A 17,363-nucleotide genomic window follows, 5' to 3' on the forward strand; every position below is an offset into this window, starting at 1 on the left:
TCATTCCATACATCGTCCAAAACTAGTAGATATTTTTTTCCATTAATTTCTTGGCGAAGTTTTTCTTGCAATTTATCAATTCCAAGGTTTTCAGGCTCTTTAGAGGTTTCGGATTTTATGATCTGTTCTACAATTACTTTCATACTAAAATCATTGGAGACACACACCCACATTTTTAATTCAAATTTTTTTTTTTACATCATCGTCATTGTACACAGATTGAGCAAGTGTGGTCTTTCCTATCCCTCCAATCCCAACTATGGAAATGACTGAAACATTTTCAACATCATCTTCGTCCCTCAATAAATATTGTTTAATTTCATTTCTATCGTGATCCCTCCCAATAACCTTTTCTTCACATACAAAAGAATATGTTTCCCTCTCTGTACGCCCGACTCTCTTTTCCTGACGATGCTCACTAAGGTGAAACTTTCTATCATTCTTGATCTCTTTTAGTTTCTCCCTAATGGTCTTAATTTTACGAGCCATCATATAACTATATGCAATGTGATTCGATTTGGAGAAGAAAATACGTACCTCTTTCGCAATTGTACACCCACTCATCACCTCTCTTTGCTTAAGTTCAGTTGAGAAATCATCCAACAGGTCATCAGCTTCATAAAATGCATCCTTGAGCTTTTGAAGCCAAACTATCACCTCTTGATTCTTCTTGTTTTGTTCCTCTTCAGCATCTGAAAGCACAGCTCTGATGGTGCTGATGGTCTCTTTGAGTTTATCGAACTCCTCTTTGACACCACATGCTAATCCAATTTCTTTGATAGCTAAGGATCCCAAAACCTGCAAAAGTTTGCCCGCAGTGTTAAACAAAAGCCCCGTCGCCATTGCTAGCTTCTGAAAATCGTTTTGAAGGGGACAAATTAATGAATGATGGTTCTAAGACGACTCAGATTGTGTGCGGTCATGGAACATTAACAATTTTCAGATTTATAAGAGAGGGGGATTCATGCATGGCTTTAAGTAAAGAATATTAAACACATACTTGAGAGCGAAGTAAAGATTACATGTACTAGGCGGAAGAAAGATGATTCCTGATATCAATTTTACATTTGTTCTATTCCATCCTTTTCTTTTCGTAAGAAGAAACAAAATTCCATCATTTTCTTGGAAACAACTCCGGCTTTATCATATGAACCCTTAAATTACCTATAAAAATACAAATTTCTGGGCAATATTAGAGTGTTGAGGTCACAATACCTCCATTTTTAACTCTTGAATTACCTCTCAAAAAGTGTTTGTTATGATACTGGGTCTGGTAACATTAGCAAGACGATATATAGGTTATAATTTTTAACAGTTTCATTATGTTTAACCATGTTTGAATTATCATGTATGGTACTTCAACTATCAATTATATGTGTAGCTACTATATATAAGATGGTTGACACTTAAAACCTTATATGAACCCTTGAATTAATGACCTTCTAAAAGAGTTGTTATGTAGCTCGTTTAATGTCATTGTCCCACAAGTCTATAATATCACAATAGTCCTTTAGGTTGTTTGGCCTCCCATACTTTCTATAATTTGAGAAACTTTAGACGATGGGGTGACACCTCATAAATTAATCAGCTGTATGTATATATATCTGGGCCACCTTATGAGTAGTGATGGCAATGGGCTGCGCCGGGATCGGGTACCCGTTGGCCCAGGCCTATGCCCAAACCCCACCTCATGACAAAGGCTCAAGCCCGGCCCGGGCCCGTCACGGGTATAATAGATAAAGCCCAAACCCGGCTCGATGGGCTTTTAAATATTAATTTATTTTTGAATACTCATCAAATGGGATGAGATTAGGGTTTAGGAAAAATGGGTATATATATATAGGAAAATCTTATAATTAAATATATAGTATAAAGATAATTTAGGAAAATTAATACTAAAATTATCGGGTTGGGTCTTAAAATCATGCCTAAGCCCAAGCCCAAGCTCGCGAACACAAGGTAAAGTCTGAATTTTTCGGGTCAGGTATCAGAAAATATCGTGCCCATTGTCATCTCTACTTACGCATACCTCAATTAATTTTCTGAGACCCTGAAGTTAATGATAAGATAAATTTATTTAATGGTCATCTCTATTAGGGTTTGTAGGAATTCAAACTCAAAAATCCATATTAAATTTATTTGCTCTTCTACCATTGTATACCCAATGATGGATACATAACTTAAAGTTTCTTTAACGAATTGTTTGGCCAGTAGTAGCTTGACCAACCCTTGGTCTAGAAGAAGGTAGCCCAATTGCCAGCTCAGCAACAAGAGCAAAACAAAATCCACCGAACAGAATGGATGAGTCCTTAAATCATGGAGATAGTACCTGATTGAAGAATCTAGTTTGAGTAACTATAACACAAAAGTTAAGGTAAAAAGTTTCAGTATTGGTTATTCAATATTCATTTCAAAAAATAAATAGTTGAATGTAATAGGTCATATGAATGATGTTCTGTCGGTAGCTTTAGCTACCGTTTAGTTCTTTCCAAACAAGATTTGCTTAAATAGCATAAGTAAAAACACAATCCGCTTAAATGGCATAGTAAAAATACCAAATTTGTATGGTCAGCAAAAGACGGCGACATACGTGGAGCTGACTCCAGTTTCCACTTCTCAAATTTCTGGTGTGAGGGTGACCCTCTTACCTTTACATAGTCTTCTCTTTCTTGTATTGGCTGATCCCATCATGAGGCAAACTCTGCTTGAAGCAGGTTAGTTTTCCAAATTTTCAGGTAAATTAAGTTTTAGTCACTCTCTATTGACCTTAGCGTCTGTATCTTTTGTCTGAAATTCATGACCTTTTAAACAAATTCTTGGGTTCTGCTTGGTTGCTGAGAAAACACTAGAAACCAAAACTAAAGAAGAAAAAAAATGAAAAATTGATGTGATTTATGCAACTGGGTAATCGTAAAGATTGTGTCTTTTAGCTGAAAGTTTGATTTGTTTAAAGCAAAATCATGGGTTCTGCTTGGTTGCCAAGAAAATACTGGAGAATGAAAAAAAAGGTGAAGATTTTGTGTAATTTTGTATCTGGGTTGTTGTCAAGATTGGTTTGGAGTTAAATTTAGTCTGTGTTGTGTGAAATTTGCGTAGTAGAAGTATTGGCTTTTGTTGACTGGCAGCTAGAAAGTAATAGGTTTTAGTTAGAGTTTATGGAGAGACTAGAGTGGCTGAGAAATTTAACATAATTGTTGTTTCAGAATCAGGGAAGTGTTTTTCTTCACATAGTATTATATTTTCTAAAACTCTTTTTTACTATTCTTATTGACCCATAAATGAATTTCTGTTTGATTTAGAATTTGATTGTGTATCTGGGAGTTGAGTTGTTCTTCAATATTGGATTTTGAGGCAGATAAAGGGTTAAACTTACTATATAGTCTGGATGGTTTTATGGATATTTATCTTCCCAGTTTGTTCTCAGCTTATCTTGAGTTTCTCTGATGTTGATTTGTTAGTAATTAGCTCTTATTTTATGGGAAGTTGACTTACACTAATTAAAACATCACTTAATTGTTTGAATAGTTTACTTCTGGTTTTGGTTTCACTTGTCTACTATTGTTCTACCCGTTCCACTGACTGAAGTTGTTGCGTCTAATCATTTTTAAGACTTTTAGTTTGATAATCTTTTTGAATTTGGAAAGCATCTGTGGTACATAGAGTGATTTGCTTATGATAATAGCAGTTCTGATGTGCAGACTAGATCTATCGTTTATTGTTTTTGATTGTGATCTCATGATTATTGATCTGTATTAGGCGACAGAATGGAGGAGGGATTGCCGGAGGCAGAGCCTTCTGTTTCAACATGGGACAGAATTTCCAACTTAAAGACAATGGCTTGGGAAGCATACAAAAGAAAGCCGATATCTCATTGGATTCTTTTGGCATTGAGCAGTGCAGCAATGCTTGTGGCTTTTCCTGCTTCAAGCCTTCTATCTCGAGTCTACTACAATAATGGCGGCACAAGCAAGTGGATCATTTCGTGGGTGGCGGTGGCTGGATGGCCTTTGACTGCTTTAATCTTACTGCCTACATATTTCTTTCTCAAAACTTATCCCACTCCTCTGGACTTGAAACTCACTCTTTCTTACATTGTTCTGGGTTTCTTGAGTGCTGCTGATAATCTCATGTATGCATATGCCTACGCCTACCTTCCGGCATCAACTGCTGCTCTTATAGCATCATCATCCCTGGTTTTTTCTGCGCTATTTGGATATGCCATTGTGAATAATAAACTGAATGCTTCAATGATAAATGCTCTTGTGATAATCACTGCTGCTATGACCATAATTGCATTGGATTCAGATTCTGATAGATACAGCAATGTCACTGACAAACAATACATCATGGGGTTTGTCTGGGATATCCTGGGATCAGCCCTTCACGGGCTCATTTTTGCTCTTTCGGAGCTTGTATTTGTGAGGTTATTAGGCAGGAGGTCGTTCCATGTTGTATTGGAGCAACAGGTCATGGTTTCTTTATTTGCCTTTGTGTTTACCACCATTGGAATGGTTGTGAGCAAGGATTTTCAGGGGATGAAATCTGAGGCCAAAACATTTGAAGGCGGTGCCAGTGCATATTACCAGGTTCTCATATGGGGTGCAGTCACTTTCCAGTTGGGGATATTGGGAAGCACTGCTGTACTTTTCTTGGCTTCCACTGTAATGGCTGGTGTTCTCAATGCAGTAAGGGTGCCTATCACCAGCATTGCCGCTGTTATACTGTTACACGATCCCATGAGCGGATTCAAGATCCTCTCACTGATTATTACCTTCTGGGGATTTGCTTCCTACATCTATGGCAGTTCTTCAGTGAGTAAATATTCACCCTCATAGTACATTAATAGTCAATTGATTCTTTCTTCTTCCTGTTTTATGAATCTGTATCATGTGGCCTTTCGTACATAAAGACTCAGGTTACCAATTATGTCTTGATCTTATGCTACAATAAGAGGCATAAATGTATGTAGTCTCAATGAAATATTGTACCAATATGTTTCAGAGAAACGATATTTGATTAAACATTTAGAATAAACGGATTTTAGATTGTTTCTATTGCTTTGAGCATCTTTAATAGTAAAAGTCTTCATGGAATAAGCGCATATATGCATGGATGTCATATCAAAGCGCTATGACCTGCATACAGGATACGTGATGTGATGGTATATTGGTATACTAAAATTTGATTTGTTAGAATTAAAGCAAACCTTTTGACATGATTGAGATAACTGAAGTCTGAAGATGGAAAAATTGGACTATCATTTTCCAAGCTCATTATGCTTGAAAGAGATTTAAACAGAGGCAAATTCACGCAAAAATATTCCTTTTATGTGATCAACCTGCAGAAACATCAGGCTGTTCCTGTCGAAATGGTATCCTAATGACACACTTTAAATTGAGATGTCAGAAATGTGTTTAAAATTGAAAGGAAACTGATAGAATCTAAGGTAGGCCTGACTTTTCATCCAATAACATCTTATTGAATGGGAGAATTACCCCCTCTTATAAATCAATAAACTTGAGCATGCTTAGTCGATATGTGACTCCAATACTCCCCCTCACGGTCAAGTCCATATGTTGGATCATACCTATTGATGGAAGTAGTTGCTGACTCTAACCCCTCACCCGCTAGTCAAACACTCAGTTCAACTAGGCTTAACTCTGATACCATAATAGAATTTGAGGTGAGTTTGACTCCTCATCCAATGAGTCTCACCCAATGAGACCTTATTGGGTGAGGAGTCAAGCCCACCTCAAATTCTATCATGGTATTAGAATTAAACCCAGTTAAACTGAGTGTTTGACCATTGGGTGAAGAGTCAGACCCACCTCAAATCCTATCAGAAACAAACGAGATACCAGAAGCCTTAAATTGATACACAAAACTCAAACAGCCAACAAAGAGAAGGGTGTAATAGAATAATAAAATATATATAAATCCATCACGTTGTCAACATAAATTCCCTTCATCATGAGATTTGGCAACGCCTATTCTCTTTCCATTTTGTTCATCACAAACCTGAAGAGTTGTAATAAACAGCTAAAATACTATCTTAATAGAAGTTTGTTGTACTCATGGATAGAACAAACTCATGGATATTAGATAATCGTTAGCAACATATGTAGAGTTCTCTTTCCATCAGCTATGGCTAATGCCATAGCATCATATTTAATATTCTTACTTCGGACCAATGTCCTTAAGGGCGCAGATCTGCTCCTCTCCCATTGCAGACATAACAGACACCACAAGGTCCTTTCCTTCAGCAAACCCATCTTTAATCTACAAAAGGGGAGAAAAAGTAAATATGAATTTCAAATGGAAAGACAACAAAGAAGAACTCACAAAGTATAAAACATGCTACAAAATACCTGGCTAAGCAGGTTATCATCAGTGGGAAGCCTTAAATCATCCTTGGTGTTCCCGTTTTCAGTAAGAAGACTCACCTACAAGGCACTCAACTCTATTAGTTAATCAATAAGTTTGGCAGAATACAAAGAAAGGTGAAGCTGTCTTCGCTTTGAAATTATAAATTATATTAGTGCAAAGTTTTGAGCAAAATTTGCGGAAATAAATTGCATACACATGCTTTAACACTCCCCAAGGAAACTTTTTTCTTGAGCTTCTCCACGGAGATTCATATATTCCTTCATATCATGAGTAAATGTAAATGCACATAAAATGGAATTTCCCCTATATAGTTCACAGTGATGAAAGTAATATTTACATATAAATTTGAAAAGGGCATTAACAGGAAGAATTAACTAAAATTTAAAATAGGAATTTCAATAATAATTAGCAGTAACAGATGAAGGCACAAACTTCTACTGTTAAAACAGAAAGAATCTCTCAAGTTCATAATTTGGTATTGATCAATAGAATAACTTACAAAACCATCTTCAGAAATATCGATCAACTGATAGTCGGTACGATTAACATGAGGAACCTGTGAAAACAGTCATAAAAATAAATAACACAAACAAACAAATGAGTTCCGTGGAAAATTACAAAGAAGAAGAAACAGAAGAAACGGGATTGACATTACATCACAGTTATGGGATGAAGGAACAATATCTTCAAGCTTCTTCCCGGTAAAGATATCAATTCCCACGAAGTGGCACTTTGCATGTCCATGCTTTCCTGTCTTCGAAGTGGAAACTTCAACCACCTAAATTAAAAAAATAAATAAATAAATAAGGAGAAAAAGATAAATAAACAGATTTCGATATATAAGTAACTTGAATAGATGTCCTCTAAAACTGCTCGCTACCCTCCTGGTATTTGTGGTCCTCCTAAAGTTACAAGGCCTTTTGCCAAGTTCCTTCGACAAGATCCTCTTGAACACCCTAGCCTACTTCTTCACTTATGTCAGTACAGAGTACAGTCAATTCATGATAAGGATCTCCCTCCCAGATCAAAGTTTTTTTTCTTCTAAAAAGTCTTAACCTTTTCCACTCTAAAAACAACCATGAGTACAAACCAATTTCTACCCAACTTCGTGTACTAGTGTTGTCAAAAACACTTCATTACTGCAGTCTCTCACAAAAAAGATAGAGCAAACTAATTACAAAAAACAGTTCAACTATGAATTAACAACCAATAAAGCCAAAAAAAATAAAAAAATAAAAAATAAAGTCAAACTTGTGCATTGTATGAATCCTCATACTTGAAAGCAACAGAACAAAATCACAAAGTTTGGACTTTTATAAGAGCTGGTAGTCCCCATTAAGTTTCAATTACAACCGCTAAAATTACAAAAACACAGACATCTACTTGTTTAGTTTAATTATATAAAATTTTTCACACGCAAAGACCTTTCACAGAAATTCTAATTCATAACACAAACCAACCAAGCAAATCTAAGAATTGCACCAAATCAACACCAATTCTCATTCAAAGTTCTAAACTTTACTGGTAAAATTAACCCAAAAACTGAAAAATACACAATTATCATAAAAAATAAAAAACAACCCACCAAAGATCTGAGAAAAACAAAACAAACCCAGATGAAAATCCATGAAAAGCAACCTAAAAAACCAAAATCACAGCCAAAAAAAAAAATGGAAAAATAAAAAAGAGATAAGACCTTGCAAGGACGGTTCTTGATGACAATATAACCATTCTTACGGATGGTTCCAGCTTGTTGAGGGTAAGTTTTGGAGGCTCCAGCATCAGCCTTTGATTCGAAGTGGTGCTCCTCGTCAGACATGGTTGAGTTGAGAGTTCTTCTTCTTCTTCTTGTTTGTTCACTGAATTTGAGTTTTTGTTTTTTATGTGAGTTTAAGGAGGCCGTGTTTCTGGGATGTCACATGCTCTTATTATTATTATTTTCTTTTTTCTTTTTTGTTTTTATCTTTAAATTATTATTATTATTATTGTTTTTTTTTTTTTTTTTAAGAGAAAAAGAGTTTGAGATGTTTAAGTTTCTTTTTAACCATGGTTAGGTTAACCACGGTTAACGTTATACACTAGAATGAATAGTCTATCTATTCTATTCATAATAACAAACACTATAAAGGCAAAATTTTATAATTTTCGATTCAAAAGCTCTTAATAAATTTTTACCTTTTATTGTTAATATCATTGGTAGTTAATATTTATTTTTTGACATTATTAGCATCGATAAATATAAAAGTTTCGATTTAAAAAAAAAAATACGATTTTTTTAATGTATTACAAAAAAATATTTATAAGTAAGGGTGTGTACTGTGTAGTAAACATGGTTTTTATTCGATTAGATTAATTTTAACCCAACTCAAATTAATAATAAATTGGTCAAGCCATTTTAATTATGTTACTAAACCAAACCAAGTTAAATCGGGTTGGTTTGATTTTGATTAAATTTGATTTTGATTAATTAGTTTGATTTAATTTTATAGGTAAATTATAGGTCGATTTGAAAGATTTTCTCCATCAATCAAATAATTCTAATATATTGATTAAAATAATAATAATAACAAATAAATAAATAAAAAAGCTAATAAATTCTAGTAATTTTCATGGCTTATATATTTTTTATTTTCATGTTATTATTGACGAAGCATCGGATGCTTAACATAGATAAGAGGGTTTTAATATTGTTCTAAGAATTATACTTTTATTCTTATTCTTAAATTGGAAAGTGGTTGTATGAAACTATTTTTTTAAACTTTTTATTAAATAAAAAAAAAAGTTTCAATTTCAAAGATGCACTTAAACAAGAAAATCTCACTACTATTATTCGATGAAAATGAAATTTTAACAACACGTAATATAAAATCTGTAATATGAAGTATCATACTTATAATATTAAACGTTAACTTTACAGTATTCTTTGATAAATATTTTGAGAGGCAAGGTCTTGTGAAATAAATGGTATGATACTATGAATTTCCGTTTCTCGTATATTCTTATTTTATCAAAATAATATGGGTCTGTTTGGTTCTTTATTTTCTACCTTATTCCCAAAATAACTGTTTGTTTCATTATTTAGGAAATACTATTATATTATATTTAATTAATTTTAGACCTCTTAAGTTTATTAATTTAATTAAACACCCCCAGTAAAAAGTTTAAAAATTAACAAAAATACCCTCGCCCACCCATAGTTGCCAGATTCCTGCAACCACCGTTGGTGGTGGCCGGAATCTATCACAACGACGTAAAAATGATCGAAACTGACCGATAATTCGCCGATCTGGGGCAGATCTATGGCCAGATCTGGCCGTAGATTTGTCCTTTTTTGGCTAGATCAACGCACAACAAGCCAGATCCGACTGGTCTGCGTCGTAATGCCAGATTTCGGCGGTGGTGTTTTTATCATTTTACAAAATTTGTATATATTGGAGTGTTTAGTTAAATTAACAAACTTAGGGGTTTTTTATTAATTTTTAAATTTTACCTCGTAATAACCACTCTACTTAACTATCCAATACTATTTTCAAAATTCTATCTAAAATAACAAACCAAACGGAATCTTTCATTTGTATCCTTGAATCATAGAAATGTTACTCTTAATACCGTGAATAACAAAACCATTTAATAAGGAATACAATTGTAAATAGAAATATAATTATGAGAGTTGAAAAAATAAATCGAAATCGAATGTTCTATATACTAACTATAAATATAGGGGTAAAAATTAATTCAAGTTTACGAGAGAATGTAAAAGTTATTAAACACTTAGGTACTAGATTGAGTATGGCTAGAAACTATTATTGTTTTCGCTCTGTTAATTATGTACTAGGTTTATGACTATAGTGGATTTCTTTCATCTGTGGATGTAGGCGGGTTATGCCGAATCTTGTAAATATCGTATCTCTTTGTGTGATATGATTTTATTCATATGTTATTAATCTTGAATTAATGTTTTCCGATCTCGTTTTTTTTTTTTTTTCTTTTTTTAATTCAGAGTGAATAGTATATAAAAACAAAAACAACATCTAGTATTATCAGTCAAAACTTATCTACTCAACATAAAAGAACAAAGTACAAACAAACAAAAAAGAGAGAAAAAGTAGCACAAAATTTATCAAATCTTCAGCCTCCGGGACCACTCATTAAATTGGCAATTTGGCATGCTCAATCTCATTTTCCTTCAGGATTTTAACAATTTGAGATATGTGACCCATAAATGTGAAGCCCATAAAGTATATTAAAATCCTGGAGAAGTCTTAAAGCTTTGGACAAGTTTTAAAATTCCTCTGCCAGGCTTCTCCAGGACCAGGACCACACCTGCTCTGGAAAAATTTGCCAGGCTTTTCTCGAGCTGGTTATTTTATTTACTGTTCCCGGGAGAAACTGCCAAGAAAATTAATGTTGGGAAATTTTCTCGTATTTCTTGTCTTCCAGGAACTGTTTCGTCTGTTGGATGAATTGTTTTGCTTTGTCCTCAACTGGGAATCTCCAGCTCCCCACTTGGAGAAAGAACAAGTAAAAAATAATCCTGACACTATGGATTGTAATTCACAGAGTGTTGTTGATAATGTTATCGGATTAGTAAAATAATTGCTATTATAATTTACCTGTTATACTGACAGTATCCAAATAAGAGTAATTTTATTTGTTTCATCTCGAGTTTGTTATACCTTAAATGATAACATAAGTCAGAGTAGTTTCTTAATATGATATTAGGGTTAATATTTTCGTGTTCGAATCCTTCATTTATCACTAACCACTCAATCAATCTTAATTATCACAGTCTTGATCACGTTACATGTGAAAATGTCTTTTAGACTTAAATATAAATATTAGATTGGTATCTAATAGTTTAAATTTCCGATTATTCTATATTATCAAGAGGAGAACTTTATGGACAATTCTAAAATTACACTATTAGCTTTTTAATAAATAATTATAACTCCATAATGACTGAACTTTAGAATAAAAAATTAAACCCAATAAAACTAATGGAACAGTAATCTAAATGATGCAAGTCCAGTAAAGGAGTGATTTTATAAAATTAATTAAGCTGATGTCGTAAAGGGCATGAACCTTTTGAAGACAATGGAGTCTTGACCATGATGATTGTGGTTGAAAATAATTAGTTCCACCAACTGTTGTATAAAATTTGGGTCAAGAAAATCTAAGTCCAAAGATTTGAATGATCTTATGCTAAATTATTATGATGTTGGGAGACTTAGTGGGTGTATTGGAATTAATTCTGCATGCTAAAGATTTTCCACACCGACCATGCATGACTTTAGAAAGAAGGGAAAATCTCAAATAAATCCTATTAGATTTAGGCTTATATCATGATTTAAAATAGGAAAAACTTAGGCTTAAAGATGAGTGTAACATGTTCGTTTTCATATGGTCCATACGATAATGTCATTCCATGTATGTATTCGCTTTCTCTGCTATTTAACTTTTGACGATTCTGTTCGATTGGTTTTAAAATCAATGTATATGTAACATGATATATATAATTAGACAGATATACGAACGACTATAATATATGTATATATTGTTTGAAACCTTTTTAAACATCAATAATATTTCCTACATTAGGATAATCTCTTACAATTTTAACCATTAACTTGTTTAACTTGTTCATGAACATTCTTTACTGTATACATATTAATAAGAAATGAGCATATAACACTTCTACTTAAATTAATTTTCAAGATAGAAAGAATCAATATTCTTATAATCTCACCGAGAAAAACAAGTCATCTTTAAAATTAACAAAATAAAAAATAATATCGGTGATTTTTCATAAACTATAAAGGATATTTTATTATCAGTCGAAAGTTCAAGGCCTTCAACATAATTCTGCCCCATAAAATAAAGCTCTACCGACCTTCAATAATAAAATATATTGACGGTCACATAAATGTAACTATTTTCTTCTTTCTCCCTTATTTAGATCATAGACTATAAAAAATATTTTCCTTGAATTGAAGAAACATTTAATACAAAAACAAATCAATTAAACCAAAAACAACCACCGCCAAAATATATAATGAATGATGCCTCTTGCTTTAAAGGTTATTTAATTTTGGAGGTCGGTATCAGCTAATGGTGAGATAAGCATGCAAAATTCATAGTAGGAAACTTCTGTCACACCATTGATTTGATTTGAATATTATCATGAACATGTTCATAATGTTAATTTATATAAGCATGAATTATTTTATTTAATTTTGATATTCTTCTAATACTTTCTCTTTCTCTTCTCACCACACATTCACAATCATTTAGTATGTTTTGTCTATATTTGGCTTTATAATTGCTATTATGACTGATTTATCTCTCTAAGATCCCATCACCTTCCCAAGCTCTTAATAAGTATTTTTTTTTCCCAATTTCTTAATTACTATTTTTTTAAACCAAAAGTGTTCCATCAGTTTATATACACTTTAACTAATCTTCATAAGAGAGTAACGTAGCAATTTACTACCACTTAATTACTATTTTTAGTATAATGCAACATTGTAACAATACAATAACATGAAATTTGTAAATTTATAATGTGAAATTATAAACTAAAAACATAAAACTTAGAATCTACATTTTACGTAACTATACTAAAACCACTTTAAGATTTTTTTAAGTTATTAATTCCTTATTAGATTGGGTTTAAGAATAGGAATCCTTGTAAAACTAAGTTTTGTCACTTAAACTTAGTATATAAATATATTTTTCTCTAGTTATGAGTGTGATAGCAAATCATAGGGCAATTCATTTTTTGTAAACGAGAGAGATAAAGAAATGTTGCAATAATATTAACTTAGCTGGACGAAGCCTATATTTGGTGAATTGAGATAAATCGCGCTTGTTATATTTTCTGTGTTTATTATCTGTGATTTGTTTTATTGTTGGTTTGTTCTCGTTGCTGTTTCTATTTCGTTCACTTTGGACTTGTGGGGTGTTCAATAGATCTCGGGAATAGGTTAAGGTGTGCGCAAGCTAGTCCGAAGACCTCGTTTATCACCCCACTCCCCCCAAAAAAAAAAAAAAAAAAAAAAAGCCTTTACCGTAAAAGCTAGTGTCATACATATATGAGTTAGTTTTGAATATTATGAGTTTAGGTCTGGATTTTATTCTTAAAAGTTAAATCTATGAGTTTTCGATCAATTATAACATTACAAGGAAGATTCTTTTAGTTATTGATCCGATATTGTTACAGAACTTGAGTTTTCGAGGATTCATGATTTGAAAGTATTTACTTGCCCTGAAAAATACTGAGCTCATAAAGTAATTGTAATTTACATCGTCTCTTTAATATTGAATATTACTAATATGAAGTTACACTTTACTAGAATAGTAGAATGTAATCTCTGCAAGATTATGGGACCAGTTTCCTAAACCAGAGTAACCCTTAAATAACAAGCAAATACCACAGTTTCTATCCTTAATATGATCAAACACACCACATTGATTCTTCAATGGTGCAGCAGTGGTCCATAATTTTCAATGGTGCGAATTATGGTTCCCTGGTCCCTGGGCCCTGGAACTCTTCTAATGCTTCAACCACCACCATATCTATCAAGAATCAGAATAATTCACATAATGAAACATACAAGCTAGGTTGTACATCAAGGCACTACAGGAATTTTCAGTCTTTCTGAATTCCACAACTACTGATATGAGCTTCTTTAAGAGAGTTTTACTATCCGAAAACTCGCTATACATTAATTGATTTTCAGTTAAGATGATAAAGTTGAATGTGATGATATAAACAACTAGAGAAGGAGGTGGAAAACTGTAAGGAGAACCTATTTTTCAAGATTCAATGATCAAACTTGAGCTCGTCGTGTATACATAAATTAGAGTTTTATGCTAGCAACAATGGAGAGGTAAAAAGAAATAAATCAAAGTCCAAAACAAGATTTCAGGACTACTGTACATTCCCCTCCACAGCAGAGCATAGAAAGAACTTGAAAAATCCAAAAAAAAAAAAAAACCCAGATTAGATGAAATATAAATAAGGAAAACAGCTTAATCTGTAGTCATCTCACTTTGCTCTTCATTGAAGAGTGGCTGCTGGTTCAATATCTTTAAGGAGGCCGACTATCTGCTGCATGCTTGGTCGCTTCGATGGAAGGTCGGCCGTGCATAGATATCCAATCTTCAAGGCCTCCTCCATTTGGTTTTCTGGTCCTGTATCGTGAATTTTAGGATCAATAGCTCTTGATCCTTGGTTCTTTCTCACCAAGCCTCTAACCCAGCTCACTAAAGTTGCTTCTTTCTCGTCGGGGTAATCGTCTCCAACTGGTTTTTTCCCTGTTATCAGCTCAAACAGAACCACACCAAAGCAATATACATCCGATTTTGGTGTTGGGGAGTCACATTCAGGCTCAGAAAACTCCGGTGGAACATACCCAGGTGAGCCACGAGCAATTTCCTCATCCAAGCCATTTCCAAATATCTTGGCCAATCCAAAGTCGGATAACCTTGGCTCCAAATTTATATCCAGATATACACTGCTAGCTTTAATGTCCCTGTGAATTATCGGAGGTGAGCACCCATGGTGAAGAAATGCCAGTGCACGAGCAGTGCCAAGTGCTATTTTATGTCGAAATCTCCATGTTGTTAATAACCCTTCAGAGCCTACATCTTGGATCCCATTATTTCCATCTTCTTCCCATGTATCAGTGCTCCAATCCTCTGTTGTTTGAATCCCAAGCGGCAAGTCATGCAGCAAATTCTGCAAGTTCCCATTCTCCATGTAATCATAAATAGCAATTCTTTGATCACCAGCTAAACAATATCCAGTCAGTGGAACAAGATTTGGGTGCTTTATTCGACCAAGATACTCAAGCTCTCTTGCAGCTTCTTGTTCTGTCAATGTTGATCCATGGACTAAAACTTTTACAGCTACATGAATTCCACCAGGAAGGAATCCTCTATACACAGGTCCAAATTTCCCTTCAGCCAATAGGGTGCCTCGATCAAAATTCGAAGTTGCAGATAAGAGATCTGCAAATGTGATATTCAACAAAGGCTTCTCAAAAATGACTACAGGCACTGAATTTGCATGCTTAACATCAGCAACCCATGTAGTTGAATCAGTCTGGAACGAAAAGGGGCCTGAAACATTTTGCTCTTCTTTATACGATGTTTGCTTTACAACCCACATTTTCGGTTTCCTTCTGCAACCAAAGGCTACAAACAGCAGCCCAGCAAGCAAGCAGACCATTGAGAGGGTCAAAGCTAGAGCAAGCTTGAGTCCCTTGTGTTTGGTTGCTTTCCTTCTAAAGAGGCTAGGGTTCGCCGCAATTGGGCAGTTGTTTGAAGACCCTAAGAAAGCTTTTTGTAGGATTTCAGGGGATATCTCTGAAGCACAAAGGGTTAAGTTGTTGTAAGAGAAGTTAAAAATATCCAAATATGGAAGTTTTCCCAACAGAGATACAGGGATTTCACCACTCAAATTGTTGCGTGAAACATCAATAATTTCAAGGTTTTTGATACTCAATAAAGGGATATGGCCACTAAGATGGTTCATAGACAAATCAAGTGTACGCAAACTACTCAATTCAGAGATTTCACTAGGAATATGACCAGTGAGGCTAGTTCTAGACAAATTCAGATACTCTAAACTCCAAAGAATTTCGATTTCCGGAAATTCTTGTCTGCTAAATCTATTGTAAGCTAGATTAAGATGCTTAAGATTCTGAGCTTGACTCAAGTTGTGAAAAATCTCTCCACTTAGCTGATTCTCAGACAAGTCCAGATAAACCAAATGAGACCAATTATAACTAGAGTTGAATTGTACCTGAGAAATGTGACCTTGAAACTGGTTCCTGCTGAGGTCAATCACCTGCAAAGGCTCCTGAAACACCCCCATAACAGAACCCTGAAACAAATTCCATGAAATATTAAGCCTACTAATGGACTTCATTCCTGTCAAATCTAAGTCCCTTCCAGAGATTTCATTTCCAGCAAGGTTCAAGCTTTTGAGCTTGGGAAATGCAGCACCAAAACCATCAGGCAAAGAGCCATTCAGCTGGTTCATTGAAAGATCAATTGTAACCAAAGATTGACAACTCTTGATTCCCTGTGGAATGCTGTACTGAAACATGTTGTTGTCAAGTTTCAGAACTTGAAGACTCACAAGTGAGCTTATAGCAGCAGGGATTTCTCCGGACAAATTGTTGTGAGAGAGATCAAAGACTTCAAGTGAGCCAAAATTGCCAATGTTGTTTGGTAAAGAACCTGAAATCTGATTGTTTGAGAGATTGAGGGTTGTGAGAGAGCCTAAACTCCATAAATCACCGGGAAAAGCTGTGATTTTGTTGTTGCTAAGATCTAAAACTTGAAGCTTGGTTAATTTGCCAATGGTGGTATCAGGAACTGGGCCTGAGAGGCCTAAATTGGGAGCAACTAAAGCAGTAACATGCTCTTTCTGAGAGTCACAGGTGACTCCTTGCCATGAACAAACAGGAGATGAAAAGTATGAAGCTTGAAAAGATTTAGAGCTCGTTTTTTTGAAGAACTCAGAGACGTAGAACCCATCTGTATTGGGTTGCTGAGAAAGTACAGGCTTGAAGAACAAAGCAAGAACCAATATTGAACTAAAGAAGCAAAACCCCATTTGAGAACAAAGCCTGAAGCTCAGAAAAAAACCCTAAACTTGAACTCTTAAAAGGTGAAATACCTCCTCAAACTTCATCAAAATCAGAACTTGGAAGAACAAAACCCCAGAAAAATGACAGTGAAAAAGAACAAAGAAAGGTAAAAAGTACACAGCAGAGATATCAAATGGAGGAGTTCTTGGTAAAAGAGAGAGAGAGAGAGAGGGACAAGAAAAGCCAACAAAACAGAGAATCCAACACAAGTGAAAGAGAAGCACTTTTGTTACTGTTCAGAACATGAAGCAAAAGCACAAACAAGCACTCAACTAAACAACTTAAACTTTGTTTTGTTCCTTGAACATTATTAAA

General features: G+C 34.2%; 3 protein-coding genes across 4 annotated transcripts; 1 reads left to right on the plus strand and 2 right to left on the minus strand.

The window, feature by feature from the left end:
• The first annotated feature begins 2,460 nt into the window (after nucleotides 1–2,460).
• LOC116115249 (probable purine permease 5) lies at nucleotides 2,461–5,054 on the plus strand. Of its 2 annotated transcripts, none has more exons than XM_031401408.1 (2): nucleotides 2,461–2,714; nucleotides 3,757–5,054. In XM_031401408.1, exons 1-2 carry the CDS (start codon nucleotides 2,690–2,692, stop codon nucleotides 4,833–4,835), a joined length of 1,104 nt encoding a protein of 367 aa, XP_031257268.1. In that variant the 5' UTR covers nucleotides 2,461–2,689; the 3' UTR covers nucleotides 4,836–5,054. The 2 variants fall into 2 exon arrangements, with proteins under 2 accessions (XP_031257268.1, XP_031257269.1); XM_031401409.1 differs by having other exon boundaries at nucleotides 2,462–2,735.
• An 857-nt stretch (nucleotides 5,055–5,911) lies between these two features.
• On the minus strand, nucleotides 5,912–8,300 carry LOC116115236 (eukaryotic translation initiation factor 5A-2). The gene is made up of 5 exons (XM_031401394.1): nucleotides 8,084–8,300; nucleotides 7,043–7,165; nucleotides 6,887–6,943; nucleotides 6,369–6,443; nucleotides 5,912–6,279 (listed from the first exon to the last, which is right to left on the minus strand). Exons 1-5 carry the CDS (start codon nucleotides 8,204–8,206, stop codon nucleotides 6,178–6,180), a joined length of 480 nt encoding a protein of 159 aa, XP_031257254.1. The 5' UTR covers nucleotides 8,207–8,300; the 3' UTR covers nucleotides 5,912–6,177.
• A 6,066-nt stretch (nucleotides 8,301–14,366) lies between these two features.
• Nucleotides 14,367–17,305, minus strand: LOC116115250 (probable LRR receptor-like serine/threonine-protein kinase At2g24230). The gene has a single exon (XM_031401410.1). The coding sequence runs from the start codon at nucleotides 17,012–17,014 to the stop codon at nucleotides 14,447–14,449; it is 2,568 nt and encodes an 855-aa protein (XP_031257270.1). The 5' UTR covers nucleotides 17,015–17,305; the 3' UTR covers nucleotides 14,367–14,446.
• Nucleotides 17,306–17,363: the final 58 nt, after the last annotated feature.

Source organism: Pistacia vera, unplaced genomic scaffold (genome assembly GCF_008641045.1).
Source record: "Pistacia vera cultivar Batoury unplaced genomic scaffold, PisVer_v2 Contig734, whole genome shotgun sequence".
NCBI classification, from domain to species: Eukaryota; Viridiplantae; Streptophyta; class Magnoliopsida; order Sapindales; family Anacardiaceae; genus Pistacia; species Pistacia vera.

What these genes read in the sequence shown, in the direction of transcription:
- LOC116115249 (XM_031401408.1), top strand. Translation starts at nt 2,690, where the DNA reads ATGAGGCAAACTCTGCTTGAAGCAG. An exon ending in GCAAACTCTGCTTGAAGCAG is followed by an intron (nt 2,715 to 3,756) that starts GTTAGTTTTCCA and finishes GATCTGTATTAG; the next exon opens with GCGACAGAATGGAGGAGGGA.
- LOC116115236 (XM_031401394.1), bottom strand. Translation starts at nt 8,206, where the DNA reads ATGTCTGACGAGGAGCACCACTTCGAATCAAAGGCTGATGCTGGAGCC. An exon ending in CTTCATCCCATAACTGTGAT is followed by an intron (nt 6,944 to 7,042) that starts GTAATGTCAATC and finishes CTGTTTTCACAG; the next exon opens with GTTCCTCATGTTAATCGTAC. An exon ending in ATGATAACCTGCTTAGCCAG is followed by an intron (nt 6,280 to 6,368) that starts GTATTTTGTAGC and finishes CCCCTTTTGTAG; the next exon opens with ATTAAAGATGGGTTTGCTGA.
- LOC116115250 (XM_031401410.1), bottom strand. Translation starts at nt 17,014, where the DNA reads ATGGGGTTTTGCTTCTTTAGTTCAATATTGGTTCTTGCTTTGTTCTTC.